Source organism: Micromys minutus, assembly GCF_963924665.1.
Source record: "Micromys minutus genome assembly, chromosome: 9".
NCBI classification, from domain to species: Eukaryota; Metazoa; Chordata; class Mammalia; order Rodentia; family Muridae; genus Micromys; species Micromys minutus.
In genome coordinates this window covers 62,539,189-62,560,829 of record NC_137978.1, presented here as the reverse complement: position 1 = coordinate 62,560,829, position 21,641 = coordinate 62,539,189, and the positions used below count along the sequence as shown (strand labels likewise).

General features: G+C 43.6%; 1 protein-coding gene and 1 pseudogene across 6 annotated transcripts in view; both read right to left on the bottom strand.

Annotated features, from left to right (window-relative positions):
- RERE (arginine-glutamic acid dipeptide repeats) overlaps positions 1 to 21,641 on the bottom strand; it is a 312,095-nt gene that overhangs the window by 77,217 nt on the left and 213,237 nt on the right. For all 5 annotated transcript variants that reach the window (XM_080921404.1, XM_080921406.1, XM_080921407.1 and 2 more), the window contains 2 exons: positions 18,376 to 18,500; positions 17,262 to 17,361 (listed from right to left, as the gene is read on the bottom strand). In XM_080921404.1, coding sequence (XP_080777530.1) covers positions 17,262 to 17,361; positions 18,376 to 18,500 — 225 coding nt within the window. The remainder of the gene's footprint in view (positions 1 to 17,261; positions 17,362 to 18,375; positions 18,501 to 21,641) is intronic.
- Positions 19,971 to 20,335, bottom strand: LOC308424463 (LYR motif-containing protein 1-like; annotated as a pseudogene). Its single transcript has one exon. The product of its transcript is annotated as an LYR motif-containing protein 1-like (transcript).

Genomic DNA, 21,641 nt, shown 5'->3' with positions numbered 1-21,641 from the left:
TCTCCTTGCCTCTGCCTCCTGAGTGCTGGGACTGAAGATTACAGGCATGCAGCACCAAATTTGGCTTGGCTCCATTTTTATCATTTTCTAGACTGAAAACTAGTGAGGTCATAAACACAGCCACGTAATACTGCAGTTCATGAAATTTCATGAGAACTCTATTATGATACACAGGAAAATTTTTAAACATTAAATCTTAGGTGTCTGGGACCAGGAAATTGCTCCTAAGAACATACAGCCTGGTCTAGAAGTGAACTGAGATTGAATGTCATTAATCCTGCCTGCCTCTGGGAGAACTAGACAGAGCTTTAGGCTACAGTTGGAGAAGTATATGAGTGGCTACTAGACATGAGGCTGCTGGTTTGTCAGAGAACACACTGCTGCTTACGTAAGACCCTCAGCTGACTTTCTGGTGGGGTGCTGAATGGATGAAGAGGCACCTCCCTACCCCTGCATATACACCTTATCTGGACATGTTTCAGACCACACTGATACCTGAAGCAACCGAAGTCTGGCTCTTTTGCTCTCCAGTTCCTATGTTTTCAACAAGCAACCGATCTGTTGTCAGCCTAGCCTTTTAACATATCCCAGCTTCTACCAATCTAAGCTCAATCAATACTTAAGAACCAACACCCAATTCTTTCCTGAAACAAACAGATCTAGAAAGCACAGGGAATCTTGCTAGAGGGACCCCACCTTCAATTATTATTATTACCACCTTTTATTTCAATTACATGTGTGTATATCTCTCTGCATGTATGTGTGTATATGCAGGCACATAAGTGCAGGTACCTTGGAGCCGGAGCTACAGGTGATTGAAAGATGCTCAGAGTCAGACTTGAACCTTCTGCAAAAGTATCATACACTCTGATGATATGTATGATATCATCATACTGCCACTGAGGATAAACATCTTAATGTAACAATCATTCATGTTCAATCCATAGGAATCCTGTCTGAGAAAGCTCAGGGCAGGGTGGTACTTTCACATCTTTAAGAAAGTACCTCCATCAGGGTGGTGGCAGTGCACACCTTTAATCTCAACACTCTGGAGGCAGAGGCAGGAGGGTCTCTGAATCTGAAGCAGCCTGGTCTACAGAGAGAACTGCAGGGGTGTCAGGGCCACACCGAGAAATTCTGCCTCATAAAACCAAGGGGAGGGGTGAAGAAGAGAAGGAAAAGAAGCACCACTGTCCCCTCATCCATAGAAGAAGCTTCCAAGTGGGCAGAGGAACATACAGCTAACATAGTGTAAAGTGGAGCAGTGCACAGGGGACAAATTCCCACCCACACAGACCCCAGGTTACTGAGAAGTTGGATTATACCTGCTTTACCTGACCCACCATGAACAAGAAAGCTAAAGGAGAAGAGGGCATCAGATCTCATTACAGATGGTTGTGAGCCACCATGTGGTTGCTGGGAATTGGTCTCAGGACCTCTGGAAGAGCAGCCAGTGCTCTTAACCCCTGAGCCATCTCTCTAGCCCAAAGGAAAAATAATTTAATGGCCATTCTTAGAAACTCAGATAGCTAGCTAATATTTTGGAACTCTTATTATAAGTGCCAATGTCCATTTTAGCTCCTCCTCTATAAAATAAATAAATCTTAAAAAATATATTATCTTAATGCCTGATAACAAGCACCATTACCTAAACATCTCATTGCCTTGGTTTGAAGTCAACATAACATAGATATTGTTCCTTCTTATTGTGATTTTATCCGTGTGTGTGTGTGTGTGTGTGTGTGTGTGTGTGTCTACCATGTGCAAGAAGATTCTTGCAGAGGCCTGGTAAAGGCACTGGCACATGATATGGGTGTGAGGAAAAATTTTGGTCCTAGGCCTGAGCAATAACTATTCTTCACTGCTCAGCCATGTCTCCTGCCTCCAGGTCTCCACTGAGACACACGTCAGTGACAACACGCACTGCAGGCCTTGCACTGTTACTGAGGTGAAAGGTCCCAGGAGAAGGCTGGGGAAGAAGCAGTAATGAGACAATGGAAACCCTCCAGTGTTCTACAGCTTCACTCTGAAGTCAAGGACAGGCAATCAAAGTAGATCACTGATAAGTAAACCTTCTGTCCGTTTTGTAGCCAAGCTAGGTAGATAAAATGGGGATTAAATGCAAGTTTTTAATGAAAAGCACAGAGAATTGTGTATTTTGGAAGTCCTGAAAACAGCATTGCAAAAGCCTCAGCCTCAGCCTCTGACAGCAGGTGCCTGAGAAGCACTGGGACTGGCCCCCCCACCCACTCAACAGATGCCACTCAGGGAAACACATCCAGACTCATCTCCATGGGGCAGCCAAGGTGGACCAGCACGAGTTCTTGCTTGTTTTCATCTAACTGAACTAGTATTTAAAGATGGGACTCCAGTGACAAAATGGGGATCTTTCGTAAACTTTCTTCTTTCTAGCCAAGTGTCCTGTGGCCCTGGACTGCACCTCACAGGCTTTGGCCATGATGCGCCCTGTCCTTCATTTTGGCACACCTTTGTCACAGAGCATACATAAACTTCTTATGGGACTAGTCCCACCACATGTCCTACTCGAAAAAGCAGAGAGCACTGGACAAGCAGGACGTTTGGGCCCCACTAATCTATAAATGGCTAGCCATCAAGAGGCACAGCAGGAGACAGGGTGTGCAAGGACAGGGCGGAGGATACTGATGCTTAAAAACAACAGCAACTTCTGGGAAACAGCTGGTTTATTTCTACTCTTTAAGAAAAGTAACTGTTGATTTGAACCACAGAGCCAAAGATGAAACTGGTACCTTCCCAGGGCTGACCAGAGCCTGCCAAGGACTTTCTGTCCAGTGCTTTCTGAAGCTCTGCAAAGAGGGTATACAGTATGGGGCACAAGGCAAGGTCAAAACTTTCTTTTTTTTTAAAATTTATGTTATATGCCTTTGGTATGTTGTCTGCATGTCTGTCAGTGTGAGGGTATGGAATCCTCTAGAACTGGAGCTACAGACAGTAATAAACTGCCATATGGGTGCTTGGGAATTGAACCCTGATCCTCTAGAAGCACTCAGTTCTCTTAACCTATGAGCTACCTCTCCAGCTTCCTTTGTTTGTTTTGTTTTCTTGTTTTTCAAGACAAGGTTTCTCTGTGTAGTCCTGGTTGTCCTGGAACTCTATGGATTTTTCTGGAACTTAGAGATCCACCTGCCTCTGCTGCCCATGCATCACCACTACCAGGCTTCACCAACAACATAATTATACGTATGATTATTTTGCCAACAGAGGCCAGAAGAGGGCATCAGATCCCTTGGAACTGGAGTGACAGAGGGTTATGAGCTGCCACATGGATGCTAGAAAAGGAACTAGGGTCCTCCACCAAGAGAAGTTAAGTGTTCTTAACTTCTGAGCCATCTCTCCAGCCCCTAGGGTCAGGTTCTTGTTTCTAGCTCCATCACAAACTATAAATTGGGCATTTTCACTATGAAATGGACATTTTCACTTGTCAAGCCCTCTGCCTGAAACCCTCTTCCCTGAAACCATGGGAAGCTTTACATGAGACACAAAGTGTCAGGTCCCATGAGATTTAAAATAGTTAAAATACAGTGGTTTCTCACTGGCAGTACTATTTCAGATACTCGGCTTAGACCGTTCAGAGGCTTGTCACAGCCCCCGACCCTTCCTGATTAGCAGTGAAAAAGGATCATGCCACAAGAAGAAAAACACATTTCTGCATAATTGCCTAAGTTCAATGTGCTCCTCTTACTCTACCCGACAAATCACTCCATGCTTATTACTTTCTATAATTTAATATATATAAGTGCTTTACTGGCAAGCCTCTCAAAAGAATAAATAATACTTAATGACTGCCTACAGTTTAATTAACTCATGATTGAACTTCTCATGGACTGCCATAAGCATTAAATTATACCCTTCCTCAAAGCCGCCATGCATAGAAATCTTGTCTCAAGCTTTAAGTCTCCTGCCTTGACAATTCTCGAATTTCAGCAACTCTGTGCATGGGACAGAGGTGAGAGAACCAGCCTTAACACCTGGTTATAAAGTATGTTATTTTACAGACAAGGATGAGGTCTTAATTTAAATAAGATTGAAAATGTGCACAATGTCAGAACACCTCATTTACCTTACAGCAGTCATTAACCATCTCTGGGTCTCTAGCTTCTTCATTAGCATAAACTCAAGTATTACCACAAGGTTTCCAGTTTCTGCTCTGGCTTCTCATAGGAGCTGCCATTTCTGCCAGTGTGATGTTGCAAATAAATTTTCTTTTTGGCATGGCTCAGCTGTCAGGCACCTCTGTTCTGTAATGAACCCATGAATTACATCTCCCTGCTCTGACATCTCTGGTCTCACACATCAAAATATTGTTCTTCAATTGTAATTTATAACTTAATTTAAATGTCCCTTTTCTCGTGACCTTTTTAGATCAAATGGCAGTGAGCCTGGCAGTTTCTACCAAAGCACCGTTTACAATTACAGTCATGAGAGGAACTGCAGGAAAAGCCTCAGACTGCTTTCAAGCCAAATGTTTAATAAGTGTGGTCTATTAAGAACAACGTTAAGATTAGAGTCTTCTGCTATTCAAAGTATGCTATATACACAGCAAGAAACAACCAACTAACTTAGGAAGGGGGAGAGCCAGGATTTGGACCTTATAATTCTTTGTGTAGATGTTCGGTGCATAGGCACACAGGTGGGGGGTCAAAGGACAACTTGTAGTGGGCAGTGCTCTCCTTTCACTGTGTGGGTTCCAGGGACCAGACTGAGCTTGGGAAGTCTGGCAGCAGTCAATTTACCTGCTGAGCATCTCACCAGCCTATGTACTTTACTATTACCATATTTAAAAAAAGGGGGGGCCTTGTCAAAATGTCTTCCTCTCTATAACTGTAATTAATATATTCATTCATTCCTCCAACATTAGTAACAAAGTACTGAGTACAAAATATAATATGATATATGTATATATTATAAAATACATGTCAAAAAGTCACAATTAAAAATGTAAGCCTGCCATTTGCCAGAAGGGGTGATGCACAACTATGAGCCTAGCATTTGGAAGACACAGGCAGGTAGATCTGTGTGAGTTCAAGGCCAGCCAAGGATACACATAAGACTTATTTATTTTAGTTATATGAGTACACTGTAGCTGTCCTCAGACACACCAGTAGAGAGCATCAGATCCCATTACAGATGGTTGTGAGCCACCATGTGGTTGCTGGGAATTGAACTCAGGACCTCTGGAAGAGCAGCCAGTGCTCTTAACCACTGAGCCATCTCTCTAGCCCGAGCCCTCATCTTTAAACAAACAAACAAATAAACAAACAAACAAACAACCCTGGCATGGCTCTGATCCCAGCACTCAGGAGGCAGAGTCGGGTAGATTTCTGTGAGTTTGAGGCCAGGCTGTTCTATAGAATGAGTTCCAGAACAGCTAGGGCTACACACAGAGAAATCCTGTCTTAGAAGAAAACAACAGCAACAACAACCACACCCAATCCAAAATCTACCAGCATGGAATTTATTTTGTTTGGTCACTGGTCCATCAACTATTGCTACTTAGGTACCACTGCAGCTAACTCTAAATATACTAATGGGAGCAAAGAAACATGGCAAAAACACAGAATTTAACTGCTTAGAAAAGGCTTGAAAGAAAGGTGCTGTTAATTCTTACAACAAAACAGAATCCTTGGCATCTTACCTGCGGTCATGTTTTTGAGTACACTCTGGGCTTGTGCACACTAAGCCAGTGCTCTTCAACTGCAACACTGGAGTCCCCCGCCCACATCACTTTCTCCAGAACACCAGCTGAGGTATGATAACCCTGAGTTACACAGAGGAGCAGCAGGCTACTGCATCTCAACACAAACACCACTTAGTGGTCACTGCCTTGCTAGCTTTACCACAGTCCCAATCCAGAAGGAAGTTAATGCTGCAGTCCCAGGCCTACAAAGCCTAACCTGGAGCCTCTGTAGGCAGACAATGCAGTGCTCATGATGGGCACAGGAGCTTCTTTTGCAGTGAATGGGTCTTGAAACTGGGGAGGGGGGGTGGGTAAAGGGAGGCATGGAAACAGCAGAAGACCCATCAGAACCAGGAAACAAAATTAACAGCAGCCTAAGATTGTGGAGCCACTCTGAAGTTGGCTTTGAGAATCTGATCAGTGTGGTGGGACCAACCCTGCGAGACCTGAATGACCGACCACCAAGCCTTGGGAACAGGTAAAAATAAGCAGCAGTCTGTCCAACTAACACCCCCAAGTCCTTCCCAAACACTACTGCAGCTAGAAATAAGCGAGTACCTCCTCTTGATAAAGAAATTCTGAGGATGTACTAGACTCACAGAAAGAAGAGGCTGAGCTGGCAAGAAGAATCTAAAAGCAAGCACTAAAGGCCAAAATTTCCACAGAGGCTATGGAAACCACACTGAAAAGTCACAGTAAAGTACCTCTACAAGTTTTGGCTGAGTCAAACTACCTGCCTATTTGCAGGAAAGTGGGGGCCAAGACACAGGTGAGGATTTGTGTTGGAGACCATAGGGGTTCCAAGCTCAGGACTGACTTAAGCTCTGTGCTTTGGCTGGGAAACAGAGGAAACATCACACCTAAACCTCTTATTTTCCCAGCTGCAGAAAGGAAGGGAGAACCTATTTTGGAAGACTGCTGCATAAATATCTCTCATTCTACCTGATACTAAAAGATAATTCAATTAAGAACATCAGCCTAGAAAGGAGGGACTGGGGCAGCTCACAGGAAGCATTATGGGAATGGAAGAGCTTCCTGGGACAAAATCCTTGAAGCAGTCACTGACACTTACTTGCCTCACCTGGAGCACAGGGTCGTAGGCTGCCTTTGTCTCCAGTGTGTGCATAGCACAGATCTTTACCTGAACTTCTGAGTAGTTTATCATTTATACACTTAACATATATATAGAATATATATATAGAGAGAATATATATATAGAATATATATATATATATATATATAGAATATATATTATATCTATATTAGGTTCTTTTCTGAGAAACAAAGTCTTTCTTCCTGCTTTCCTGTATGAGTTCAGCCACAAAACAACAGCCAGTTGTTCCTTAGGGGAGGAAGGTTCATGAAAACTCAGTGACTGACTCTGCCGAGGAATCAAGGCTTGGGATATAGGTTGGATGTAAGAGGCCATGAAGGCTCCAGACTATGTATGGGAAGGACTTTTCTGCATGGTTTGCCAAGAGAGCAGGGTCCAGGTCCATCCAGAAGCAGAAGGGTTTCCACACAAGTAGAGTGGATCTAGACCATCAACAGACGTGAACACACATATGCACTCATCCCCAGCATTCTCACAGCTTTGAAATACAGGACAACAAAATGAAATCCAAACCTGGACAAAAGGATACAAAGAATACAGGAAGACTGCAGCTGTATCTACCTGGTGTGGCACAGGGAAAAACCACTGCTCTAGAAAAAGATATGCCTGTGTGTGTTAGACACACACACACACTAGTGAAGAACTTGTGTTAGTAAGGAGACACATCTGCAGAACTTGCTTTAAATTTCACAGCAGCCTTACCTGGAGAGGCTGACGACAAGCAATTTTAATGTTTTGTAAATAATTATACTTAATGTTCTGTACATAACAACAGAATTATGGAACAACAGCAGCAGCAGCAAAACCCACAGTATTCACACAGTAGCACATGTAAGGCTCAGAGCTGGGAAAACTGGATGGCTGCTCTTCAGTCTGCACACTTCACCAGGCATGAGCTGAAGAAGCTGCCCTCTGGTTGTTAAGGAAGAAGAAAGTGTGAGCAGTGCTTTCCAGCAAAACTACTGAGCCTTAGAAATGGAGCTGCCTCACAGTCCCTGAATTAGCAACCAGCAAGTAACTAATTCCACCCAGACATACAGCCCGCTGCCTGGCAAGAGCAGCAGCATCTCTCAGTCTGGAAGGCAGAAGCAAAAAAGTAGGAGTTGGTGGTCAAGCAGAACTACACAGTCATCTAACTTCCTAAAATGTTTCGTTAACTGGATCCACATTCCAAGAACACCGATCATCATGCAGGGTAACAAACAAACAGGGCAGCTGCAGACATTAACAGTCCTCTACAAAACCTTCAGCCAAGTCTCCTCCCAGAGAAGATGGCGGCCTAGCCAATGCACAGCAAGCAGGGAGGTCACCCGCTGGGCTAGGCTAAGAGGGAGGCTGAGCAGGAAACAGAGCAGATGAGGAAGCTACAGTAACAAACAAGAGTGCTGACTCAGGCTCCTTCCTCAGCAGAGCCTGATGGACGGGGGAAGGGCAGGCTTTGTGAGCCTCAACCTCATTGTGATCCCTCACCTCCCAAGGACCCTTCACATTTGAGACAGGACAGAGGAGGCAAGTCTCTTACCACTACTGATCCATCCTGGAGTGCTGTGACTCCAGCCTCTATTCTACCTACCCCAAGTTTAAATGATTATGCTAAGAGCCAGGTGTGTTTATTCATTTGTAGACGTTACCACACAAGATTAAATTTGCTCATTCATAAACACAACCTGTGGTGGGTTAGTATGAATATGCTTGGGTACTGCCAGGCCTCCCACCATGACAAGAATGGACTAAACTTCTGAAACTGTATGCAAGCACCAATTAAATGTTTTCCTCTATAAGACTTGCCAGGCTGGAGAGATGGCTCAGCAGTTAAGAGCACTGTCTGCTCTGTCAGAGGTCCTGAGTTCAATTCCCAGCAACCACATGCAAGGCATATAACCTGTATTGGGATCTGATGCCCTCTCTTGGCTTACAGGTGTACATGCATATACCTAAAATATACATAAAATAAATAAACTTTAAAATCAACAACAAAAAGAGTTGCCATAGTCATGGTGTCTCACCACAGCAATAGAATACGAACACCTACCAGCCTCCTAGAGCCACACAAAGAAACAGGTAAAACACTTGATGGTGGCTCACATGGAAAAGTAGAGCTGGGGCCATGCAAGGAGCAAGACAAACGAAAAGCCTAATGAGACTCGTGAGTGACAGAGACTGAAGAACACAGGCAAGCATGTTGTCACTAGTACTAATGTGGGTGGCTAAGATCCTCCCATCCACAGAGAAACCAGTCCAACTATGTAAAGCTAGATCCTGCCTAAAAAGGATCAAAATATTCAAAACTTAAAACCTATGTTTTTAATTTTAATCAACCTTTATTTAAATGAGACCAAGAGTAAAAGATAAAATTTATGCTAAAATGTCTTTACCAGGAACTTTACAACTAAGTTTGACTAAAAAGGTAAATAGCTTTTTTCCTATTTATTCCTTTGCTTGTTTAAATTTTGCTGATTGGGTCTCACTCCAACCTGGCCTCACAAATCTTTCTGCCTCTGTATTCAGACTACTGTGATTACAAGCATGTGCACCGTCATGCCTGACCACAGCAGCATATTTCTATCCGCTTCATTTTCAAAACTAAAGTTCAAAATGTTTCCAACTGGTCAAAGTACAACCCATGACAGAGGCTGACGTGCTCTCATTGCTGTGCTGATCTTGGTTATACCACAAAACCCTAACTACAAGCCTCTGTCCACACCCTTATCAAAGGAGTGATTAGCGGCATATCCCTACACACAGATACCTCACTGCTGCATAAATAAAGGCTTATCAGGATTGATCTATATGAGCTACTGTCCTAAAGTTTATTGGCTTTGCATAATAAACATATAGCATGCTAACTTTTTTCATTATCCTTTTCAACAACAATTCACTCCACCACCCCAAAATTTACTTTACCCCAAGTTAGCAAAGACTTGCTCTGTGTGGACAAGGCAGTACTCATGTGGATGGGGAATGCCTAAGAAGTCAAAGTGAGAAGGAGCTGTTCACACAGGGTCACAAAAGGGCCTCCTGTGGTACCTTATTTGAGACTAAAAATAGCCACACTCCCTGTGGTGGTTTGAATATGCTTGGCACAGGGAGTGGCACTATTTGGAGGTGTTGGAGTACCTGTGTCAACTGATGAAGGCTTTAAGACCCTCATCCTAGCCGTCTGGAAGCCAGTCTTCTAGCTGCCTTCAGAACAAAAGGTGCAACTCTCAGCTCCTCCAGCCCCATGGACCCTGCCATACTCCCACCTTGATAACAATGGACTGAGCCTCTGAACCTGTGAGCCAGCTCCAATAAATGTTGTCCTTCATAAGAGTTGCCTTGGTCACAGTGTCTGTTCACATCAGTAAAACCCTAAGATACCCCCAAAATACTCTCAAGCACTGCAAAGCTAATACAGGCTGGAAGATGCCAGTGCCGTACATTAAGATTGAAAGAACAGAAAATCTCTAAGGAAAATTCTATAGATAGATTTTTCAGACTACAAAGGGGCAAATGAGGTGATGGGTCTTTATGGTTAGCTCATCTGTGGATTCTGCCAAACCAATTTCATAATTCAAAGTTCTACATGATTGGCTCTGATATAGCCTGGAGCTTGATTTGTCCATCCAACCACACAACGGACATTTAGCCTTTCTCTACCACCTATCAGGGAGCAGGGCAAGGCTCAAAAAACAAAATGATTAATATTGGATCGTTAACAAACTATTGTTAATGATCTAATTTAGTAATCGGAGATAAAAAAAAATCACTCAGCTAAAGGGAGCTTTTGATCTTTTGTTGGAGATGTGTGTGTGTGTGTGTGTGTGTGTGTGTGCGCGCGCGCAAATAAACAAGCAAACACACACTCTCTCTCTCCTATGTAAAAGCTTCATCCACATATCTAATAGTAGCCATATTTCAGGGAGTAAAGCTGTCTAGGTGGAGGTGTAATCTCTGTTGCAGGATTATACAATTTTACTTATATCAAGTATAAAACAAAACAGACATAGACAGGTAAACATAAAAATGTCAACAAATTACTCAGAAGTTTATTTTATTAAAGTAAAAAAACTGAGCCTCATAGTAACGATTTAGTAAAAATAATTCAGCATGAGATGATGTCATTTGTAAATGGGCTTCAGCAGAGATGGCCGAATCAAACCCATCAGGATAAGAAGGTTCTATGGTTTATGGCATCAAATGTCGCACATCTACATACACGCTAACACTACCTAGGTCATATAGAAACACTTCTAAAGGTATCAGCAGCTTAGCAACCCTGAATTCACAGAGCTCACAGTTCAAAGTCATTAGAAGAAGCACAAGGGGACTCACACCTGTACCCCCACATTTGGGTGGCTGAGGTAAGAGGCTAGCATAGGCAACATAGCAAACTGCAAGGCAGATGGGAATATGCCGTGGTGCTCTGCCTTAAGAACACGCAAAACAAATCAATCAACAAGCAACAAAAAGACTGAGCTCCACAACAAGACAACAAAACGGGACAAGTGAGCTACTTCAACACAGAGACAGGATTCAAACTAAGAAACTAGAGAAAGATGAAACGAGCAAGATGAGAAGGCTGGAGAGCCTAGATGAACATCAAACACAAGAGACACCAAGACAAGGGTTATTACTGGGTACAAAGAGCTTGCCCTCAAAAGTGCAAGAGCGAGTACATACAAGTACTTCAAAGGTAGTGCCCAAAACACAACCTCAAAAACATTGCCAAAATGAGCAGGGCACTAACAGGAGCAATAAAAATGTTAAAATGGTGACTATTATTTGGGCCTTCTGTACTGTACCAATGATCTTGTCAGTTATGACATGGATGAGTAGGAGGACAAACCCTTACATCACCAGGTCACCACTGAATACCTCCCTTCAATCTTAAAGCCCCCCGCCCCGCAGAGTTAAAAACATATGAGGCATTTTACCAAACATAAATCACGTGCCAAATCAGTAAACAAACTGCAAACAAATGAGATCTTGGAGCTAGAGGGATAGCTTGCTGGAGAAGAGCCGTACTCTTTACACCTACATCATGTGGCTCAAAACCACTCTAAGGTTCATTCCAGAGGATCCAAGCCCTCTGGCCTCTTAGGATAGCTGCACTCACATGTACATACCTATACACAGACATACACACTGTGCACATAATTTAAAAGAGCCAGGTGATGGCAGAGCTTGTCCTTAATCCCAGCACTCAGGAGGCAGCTATAGCAGAGATGATGGTGAGGGGTGGGGGGGTGGGGTGTTTGTAAATTCCAGGACAGCCAAGGCTGAGAAACCCTGTCTTGAACATGTACCCTCCAAAAAAAAAAAAAAAAAAAGGTATTTTGGAAAAGCAGGAAAAGAAAACAGACAATCACCCAAGATGTGGAAGCTAGAAACTCAACAAACCAGGTGGAAGGAAACAAGTTTAGCGGAGAGCAACAACAGAACCAACACCTACTGTTCTAAAGACCTGCTTTGACAAATCTCTACTCACAGCAATCCAGAGAAAACAAAGCCAAGGTCTCACAGAAGACACAATGGCCAGCAATTAGAAAGTCTATAGACATTAAAATTTAAACTCAATAAACTAGAGAAAAATAAGTCAAAATGTTTAAAAACACAGACTTACATATTGCCAATGCTGACAAACATAAAGAATAAACCTGTATCTATTTATACTTTTATTCTTTAGTCTGTTTTATTATTATTTTAAAAGTGCTGTGTGCACACATACCTGTGTACAGTGCCTTGGAGGCCAGAAGAGGACATCAAATCCCCAGGAAATGAGTTTTAGGAACCGCCCAGTGGGTGGACATTGGGAACTGAAAGCCAGTGTTCCAGAAGATCAGCAAGTGCTAAGTCCATCTCTCCAATCCCCATAAAATTAAAATTTAAAACAAATTTTATTTGCTTACTGTGTTCACAAGAGCACGTCTGTATATCTATGTCAGCACGTGTCCTACACAGATGCCTGGATGTCAGTGTCCTTCAACTTACAGAAGCACATTCTTTCCTTCTGACATGTGAGTCCCCAAAACCAAACTAAAGTCATCAGGCTTGACAGTAAATGCCTTTACCTACTGAGGCAATCACGGGCCTACTTAATTTTTTTTTAAGTTTTGTAAAACATGTTTTATCAATTCTATTTTTTTTATAAAATACAGGGAGAAACCTGGCCAATTAATGCATGACTGTGACCACAGGGAAAGGGACTTATTAAGCTTTGAGTCCAAACACATACAAATGTGTCTTTTACCTTGTCTACAGCAACTGTCTAAGCTTTCCCACACACCCAGGTACAGACAGTGAGGGAGACATTGGTTAACTCACTTCCTACGCAGTTCTCTACTGTCCCTTCTTTCCAGAGATTTGTGGCTGTGCACCTCACACTGCCCCTGGCCATGGTAGCCTTGATATGTGACTCCAACTCTTCATCACCTTGGATGGTAAGCTGCAAGCGATATGGGGTGATGTGATTTACTGTGACATCTTTAGAAGCATCACATGCCAACTCCAGTGCCTGAGTGGTGAGGAGCTCCAGAACTGCAGTGCGGCCCTGCACAGCAGCAGTGGCACCCATCCATCCATGGCTTGAGATGCAAGTCTGCCAGTGTTTGTGGATGTGGCCCACAGGAAACTGTAGCCCAGCTCTCTGTGAGTGAGACACTGCTTGAGCCTTGGCCTCCCCACTGTCCTTCTCAGCTTTGCCTCCAACCATGGTCTCTGGCATGTGCCACCCAGTGCTGCTCCACGCAACTGCTCTCAAAGCTACTTAATTTTAAAATGATTCATAAATATACATTCAGATTTGATAACTTTATTAGTTCTTGCAAATGTTTAGCAATAAGAAAATTTATTTTGCAGATTCTCTAATATATTACATAAAAAGAAAGGCTATCCGTCAACATCCCTCATGAAGTTCTTTAAGGAAAATGTTAACAGGCAGAGCCAGCAGTGGTAGGGTGTACTTTTAATCTCAGCACTTGGGAGACAGAGGCAGGAGGCAGCCTGGTCTACAGAGCGAGGTCTAGGATAGGCAGGGCTACACAGAGAAACCCCATCTTGAAAAACCACAAGAACAAAACAAACAAAAAACCAACCAAAGGCAAAATATTAACAAATGGGCTGAGACAACAGGACTGAGAAAGATTAATTCTATTAACAAATAGCTGAAGGCAACATCTTTCAGCCAATCAAAATAGGATAGCCACTTTGTGAGGATCTCATCAGATACAAAATGACCAACCAACAAAAATTGACATCCTTTCACAATAAGATTTCTCAGTGTGTTTAAACAACTCTGCTACACAGACCAAAAGCTCTCTAAAGTCGCTGATGAGGGACTCCAGGAGAATGCAAGAAAGCATAGACAAGAAACACAGATTGAGCCCTGCCTTAAATCCCAGCACTCAGGAAGTAGAGGTAAAGGTAGTTGATCTCTGAGTTCAAGGCCAGCCTGCTCTACAAAGAAAGTTCCAGAACAGACAAAAACTTTGTGTGTTGATTTTATTAAATGTTTGGCCCAGCGGGAGTTAAATTATTAGGAGTTGTGGCCTTACAGGAGTAGGTGTGGGCTTTGAAGCTACGCCCAGTGTTACACACAGGCTCCTGCTGCGTAGAGATCAAGATACAATACTCTCAGCTCCTCCTCCAGCACCAGGTCTGCCTGCAGGCTGCCATGCTCCCCACCCTGCTTCCCAGAAGCAGAAAACTACCAGAACTACTCAGGAACCCAGACTGCAGGAGAATCCTGAGGGCTGGGAAGGAGACCTCAAACATGCCAGGAGGGGACATTAACCACAGCACTAGCTTCACAATTCAAACTTCAAATCATAAGTACAGCCATGAAAGGAGAATTATTCCATAAGTCTTTCTTTTTTTAAAAAAAAGATTTATTTATTTTATATATGTGACTACACTTCAGACACACCAGAAGAGGGCATCAGATCCCATTACAGATGGTTTGAGCCACCATGTGGTTGCTGCGAATTGAACTCGGGATCTCTGGAAGAGCAGTCAGTGCCATCTCTCCAGTCTTCATAAGTCTTTTATTAATTAAAAAAACAAAAACAAACAAACAAACAAACAAACGAAAAAACCTTCAAGAGTAAAGAGTTTTCCTTTATATATAAATTAATGAGGAAGTACACAGGTACATAAGATTCTTTATTCCTGGTGTGTTTGTATGTCTGCCTGTGTGCTCTGGACACACATGGAAGTCACAGGTGACTGTTGGAGAGGACCTAACTCCAATTTCGAACAGGCAGACATGTTAGGCCTTAAGCTTCAATTTCCTAGAAGGACAGCCCAGGCTTCTCAGAAAAACCACAGAAAAAGGGCAGCCAATCAGTAAGTGTCCCAATATCTGACCAGGGCTGACAACAGATACAAAAAAGTCCCTTGAGGTAGGAACAACTGTACAAATATCCCATACCATAGCTCAACCAATACTGCTGAAGGTGCCCCAACCACAACTAGAAAACCCCTAACTTGGCCTGCAAGCTTCCCTCAGTGCCACCATTTTGCTTGGATGATTTACTATTCCCCAACCCCCGCACGCTGGCTGTTCCTGCAGAATAAATGTCTTTGCCCTTGTGTACTGTTCAAGTCTGGGGTCTTCTTTCATCAATTCTCAGACCCCTACATGTTAACTAAACAAACAAAGGAGGATAGAAGTCTCCCTATAGGATTGGGAAGACTTTACTGTAAATACAAGGGAGAGAGCAGGTGGAGGGACAATCCAGGTTGACCATGAGGGGAGAGAGGGAGAGAAAAAACATGAGAGGAGCAACCAAAGAGAGGCATTCTGGGCCAGGAGGCCAAGGGAAAGGCATGGCAAGATAAATGGCTGAGTTTTACAGGGGTCAGGCTGGGGGAAGCAGAAGCCCAGCGCCTGGGAAGGAGAGGTGGGGTGGGGGCGGGGTGAGGTGAGCTGGGAGTTCTGCTGGAAAGCAGCAGCACCTGCTTCACCATGCTAACAGGCACCTCAGCTAGGCATCCGCAACAATTGTGAGCTGCCTGATGTGCTGGGAATTAAACTCACCTTACACTCCACTAACAAGCCACCGCAATTCATTACTTTAGACAAGATTCAGTACATGGATTCTGTACTGAAATCATGCTCACATAACCTTAGCTTATGACCTGACCTCTCTAAACTGTAAGTAAAACCACTATGGCCAGGGCTCAATGTCTGCTCAGGGAAGTCAGCTCAGCAGCTAAGAAAACTTGCCACAAAGCCTGATAATTTGAGGTTTCTGTTGTTGTTTGTTCTTGTTGTTGTTGTTGTTGATGGTGGTGGTGGTGGTGGTGTGTGTGTGTGTGAGACTTTGTTTTTTAGAAATAGGGTTTCTCAGTGTAGCCAGGCTATCCTCAAACTTGAGATCCACTGCCTCCGCCTCCTCAGTACTAGGAATAAAGGAGAGCCCCAACATCACCGAGCCAATCGTGTGCATTTCTGATCCCAGGAACCACGTGGAAAGAAATGGCTCTCATAGAATGTTCTCTGACCTCCACAATTGCAAAAGTGGCACGTTGTTCCTTCCTCACAAAATAAATTAATGTTTGCTTTTGTGACAGGGTTTCTCTGTGTAGCCACGCTGTCCTGGGACTTGGTTTGTAGATCAGGCTGGCCTCTAACTCAAAGAGATCTGCCTGCCTCTGCCTCCACCTCCCAATGCTGCTGCCCGCCACTACACCTGACTTGTTTTATTTTTTTTAAGGTAACAATAGCATAATCTCTTTCAGTGGGTATTGTAGGGACAGCCAGATTATCTCTGCACCCAAATGAGCAAGGTTTCAGTAAAGACATTTGTTACCAGAAACCCATCTGAAGCTTCTCACAATCCTAGGGGGTCAGACAGATTAAGATACAGACCCGGAGTTACAATGTCTTTCCCTACAATCACAATCTTGGAGACTAGTGCTAAGGCTACAATACCTTTTCTTTTTTTGGGGGTGGGGGGAGGGTCTTTTCTGTATGTGAGTGTGCTCGTGCATAAGCGTGCAGCCCCAAGTGTATGAATGTACACCATGTGTATGCAGGAGCACATAGATATCATGTCAGATCAGAAGAAGGCTTTGGATCCTCCTGGAACTAACGTTACAGGCAGCTATAAGAAGCCATGGCAGGGCTGCAAACTAAGGACAGCTTCCCTGCAAGAGCATCAGTGCCTTTAAGTGCTGAGCTATCTCACCAACCCCCACAATTCTTCTGTTAGCTTCTAATTTACGTCTATTTATATAATTTATTTTTATATATAAATTGTGCATATGGAGGTATGCCATGGGAAGTTACAGGAGGATTTTCAAAGCTCCTGTATAAGCACAGCAAACACTCTGAACTGCAGAGCCAACATCATTTTGCATCCTAGCAACACCACAGTACCCTATAGTTTTGCCACACTTCGCTACATACTCCTCTTGTGCTCTCTAAGGTGACATCCAGAGACTTACTGTGTTCAGCGCATTAAGAGTGGTGTCATCCCGAGATGCTGCGACACAGCCATCCTCTGTGGAGCCTCCGTCACACATCCCTGCGAATGCTGCCATGCTCCTTTGGGGAAAAGGATGGAGTTTCCTTGATCAGCACACATCAATATCTGAATACACAGTGGGTTTTAATCCTTAGTTTACATGTACAGCTTCTAGACGATTCCATTAATACATGCATATTATGTCAGTCTTCAGCCCAGCCTTCTTCTAACCCTTCCCCCCATCTAGAGACTCAACAACAGGTCCATGTTACTTCTCTTGTTTTGCACATACTCAGGTTACAAATCTGGGCACATGAAATATCTATTTCTAATAGTACTCCACGGATTGTGATATTTTTAAAGTATCCAAATATACTATTACTAAGCATTAATTTAATACTTTCAAGTCCCTGGAAAATAGATGAAATTAATTCCTATTAACTATATACCAACTGCCTTTCAGTGAACTAACAGCAAAGATGCAGAACGGGCAACAACCGCCCACCTCATTTCCACTGCCTCATCTCTGCACACAGACAAGGCGGAATAGCGGCCCCAAGCTATGCACTTCAGTTTTTGCTACTACACACTGGTGAGGCTGAAGAGAGTACCCCCAAATCACTACAAAGGTAGGTTCTGTCTGCACTATGGCACGAAAGTCCTGAAGTTCCTGTTCTCTTCTTTGTCATTTGCATGTTTGCAAGTTTTATAGAATAATCACAGATAAATGTTCCCATGTAAGAAAGTCACACAAATGTCAAGCTAGGGTCAGACACTAATCAAGAGGCAAAAAGCACAGAGAACAGGAACTCAGCGAGGGAACTGTAAAGTGAGGTGAGTGACTCTCAGCTGCAGTGAGGGGTGCTGATAGTCACACGTATGGCTGAAGAGGTTCTAAGTATGATGTGCAGCAAATATCAAGAAGAAAACTGGTAAGCTGCTTTTGTCAGGTCCGAAGGATCACTAGGGCAGAGAGCAGTGCTCAGAGTGAGAAAAGGCCTCATTACTAATAAGGAGGGAAGGGGGATATTTCACAGATACTCATCAGTCTGGGTGTCCTAATTCAGAAAGCACTGGGGCTCACTTCCCATTACCTTGCTGCTCTCAAGTACATGAGGAGGTCACAGTCACTGACTCCAGGCATCCAGACAAGTTCCTCGTGCTGAGTCACAGTATCACCATCTGGAGAAGGAAATGGTTGCAAATCTGGAAGTTTGGCCTGTAAGACAGGGATGAAGAAGTCACCATCAAGGTAGGGTACTAGAAAAAGTTATCACCGAAGCATCCTCTGGAGCTGATGCGCTTCTTTCCTTGGGCAGCAGAAAGGCTAGAGTAAAACTGGAATCACTGAAGTCACATCAAGACTCCACTGAAGAAGTAGTGAGTGTTTGGCTGCATTATGATGTAAAGGTGAAAGAATCCACATACAAATGGAACAAACAAACCCCAGAGTATCACAGAATAAGACACATCTCCAAAACTCACAAGCCAGACACATGTTGACTTACAGGACTGCACCTAAGGATAGTGTGTCATGGTTAGATTAAAACAGAGCTACTTAAGCTAACACTAAAAACAGTCGAATTAACTTAAATGGTAGAAACAGCATGGCTGGGGAATGGGAGAGCTGCTTATCAAGAAACAGGCCGGAGCGCTCTGAAAGAAAAGCACTGTCCGTGACTTGCTCTGACTCTACAAAGTGAACGGAGCAGTATACGTAAGAACAATGCATCAGATGTAACACTAATGTCCCAAATAAGAACAGAAGCGATGACTACCAGATCCTAAGTAGTCAGGTCTCCCACCTACACTCTGTTGAATCAGAGCAGGTGAGCAGGACAATGGCTGCTATAACCATAGGCCTGGGAAAGGTCAGACACCTGCAAGTTACCCAGCACTCCAATCTCAGCACATGATAAACATGGGAATCTTGCTTTGATATTTAACACTCTGCTGGAGTAAAAAAGCTCTCGCTCATACAAAGCTCAGAACAGTTTACGTGGAAAAAAGTAGACCAGGGTGGAAGCAAACACTGGAAAAGCAAAGAGACACATATTTACTATAACAGACACAAGACAAAACTCCCCGTCCCAATCTACACCAGGCAGGCAGCGTATCAGCCATGTGCATGTAGAAGAAGGAGTCCGTGGTAAAGACAGAAGTAGGACTGCCCCAACCAGGGGGACACCCCTGTTTCACAGGAACTGTCTCCCCCACTCCCAATCTGGAAATTCTTTTTTTTTTGGGGGGGGGCTATAGAGAAACCAGTTTTAAGCAAATGAGAGTAACTTGTGGGAAAACCTCTAGAAAGTATTTTGGGAGCAGAGCAGTTTTGGAGCCATGTGAACTTACAACAACTAGCTAATCCCTCTGCATCAGATGTGTGCTGAAAGGCAGTCCCAGGAATTGCCTTCAGCCTTCCTCGGCAGGCCTCAGACAGCTCCCAAGGACAGCTTCAGTGAAGATATAAAGTCCACGACCTCCAGGGCTAATGTCATCAGCTCAAGCAGTAGCAGCAGCAAGACCCTGGAAAAACCCTAGAGACGCCTGCGGCCACAAGTCATAGCCGATGACCAATTTTGAAGGTCTGAAGGAAGTAATTTCGCTCCTAATCAAGAAGAATATATTGACTTGTTTACATTCAAAACCTAGTTGGCTCACCATTCTCAACAATAAAGTGTTGTTTTTGTTAGGAAACTTCATCATGAGAATCCAGATACACTGGTTTGGAAAGTTTTCTCGGTTTCCCCTGGGTTTGAAGTTCCTGGCCTTGTCGTGGGGTGAGACCCACTGGAGGCAGATGGATAAGGATCCGGTAATGCAGTCCAATCTCAATCTTGGCTGTGCATCCATCTATACATTGTTTAATCAGGTCTGGGTCTGTCTGTGAGATGTTTGTTTTTCTAGAACAGTGTTCTGGCTTCATTTGGTACGTACTGTTTTGCTTTGATGGTGCCTTCCATCTGCCCTGATGCTGCCTGCCATTTCTGTGCAAGCCTGAACATGCTTCATTCAGTAGAGGCCGAGGATTTCTTGTCGGGTTGCTGCTGTCATCTTCAGATCTACTTGGAGATGGCTTTGGACTGGAAATCTCCACTTTTAATGATAGCTTCTGTTTCTGAATGCTGGATATTCAAGTTTTAAGGCAGTTCTGGGTTTGTTCCTCAGTGATGCCTTAAAAACATCCACATTCTTGTCCAGTGATGCTACTCTATGACACGATCTATGACACAAGTAAAGTCTGGAATATGACTGGAATTTTCTACGGAATGTACCCATGGCAGCGTTTCTGATGGTCGACAAGCTGTGTTGGCTCTGCAGCTGCCTGCCAACTCTGATATACCTAAACTCCTATAACTCTCTCTTGACTGGCTGACTGGTTTGGAGGCAGGGTCTTGTCTCAGCCAGCCAAATGCTAGCAGTACAGGAGTGTAGCACCACCCTAAGCAAAGTAGTGATCTTTCCATGATTAGCATTCCCTTTCATAATATCTTTTTTTTAAAGATTTATTTATTTTATGTACATGAGTACACTGTAGCTGTCTTCAGACAGACCAGAAGAGGGCATCAGATCTCATTATAGATGGTTATGAGCCACCATGTGGTTGCTAGGATTTGAACTCAGGACCTCTGGAAGAGCAGTCAGTGCTCTTAACTGCTGAGCCATCTCTCAGCCCCCTTTCATAACATCTAAAGTCTAAAGGTTCTGGTTTATTAAAAAAGCTGGAATCACCTTTAATCCTCTAGGGTCTCCTCTGAATTAACCTTTCCCAACTCAGCTACCTCTGTTAAGGTACCTAGAATTCTGGATCAATCCAGACAGCCTGTACCAGTTCAGATTTCCACTCTGTCATATAAAATCTGTTGGCTTTTCCACCACTTTGATTTTCTCTCTGTATCCCACATCCTGTGGTATCCTTGGCAGTTTGATCCTCAATAAGTCTTTCTGCCTACAGAGTGGTCTAGTTCTGTAGTTTCTCTGTCCCATCACGTACAGGTGTCACGATAAATTCTACTTCATATAAGGTGAAACACTGGGTCAAGATGAGAACAGGACGGCCACTCATACGAAAAGTCACATTGGGCTTTGCATCCATCTAATGCCATAATGGCTCTCTATGAAATTAATTATTAAAAAGTACTATAATTGGGGGACAGGACCAACCCCTGGGGAGAGTGGGACTAGAAATATGACTACAAAGGGAAAGAAATGGCAATGGCTTTTAATGATAAGGAATGAGGTCCATTCTCCATCTATCACAATGACTAGGGAGGGGAATGCTGCCAGGAATAGTGCTCCAGGCAGCCCTTTTCTGAGGACATATGCAAAGGTGAGCTGGCTAAGCACAGGCCATGTACCT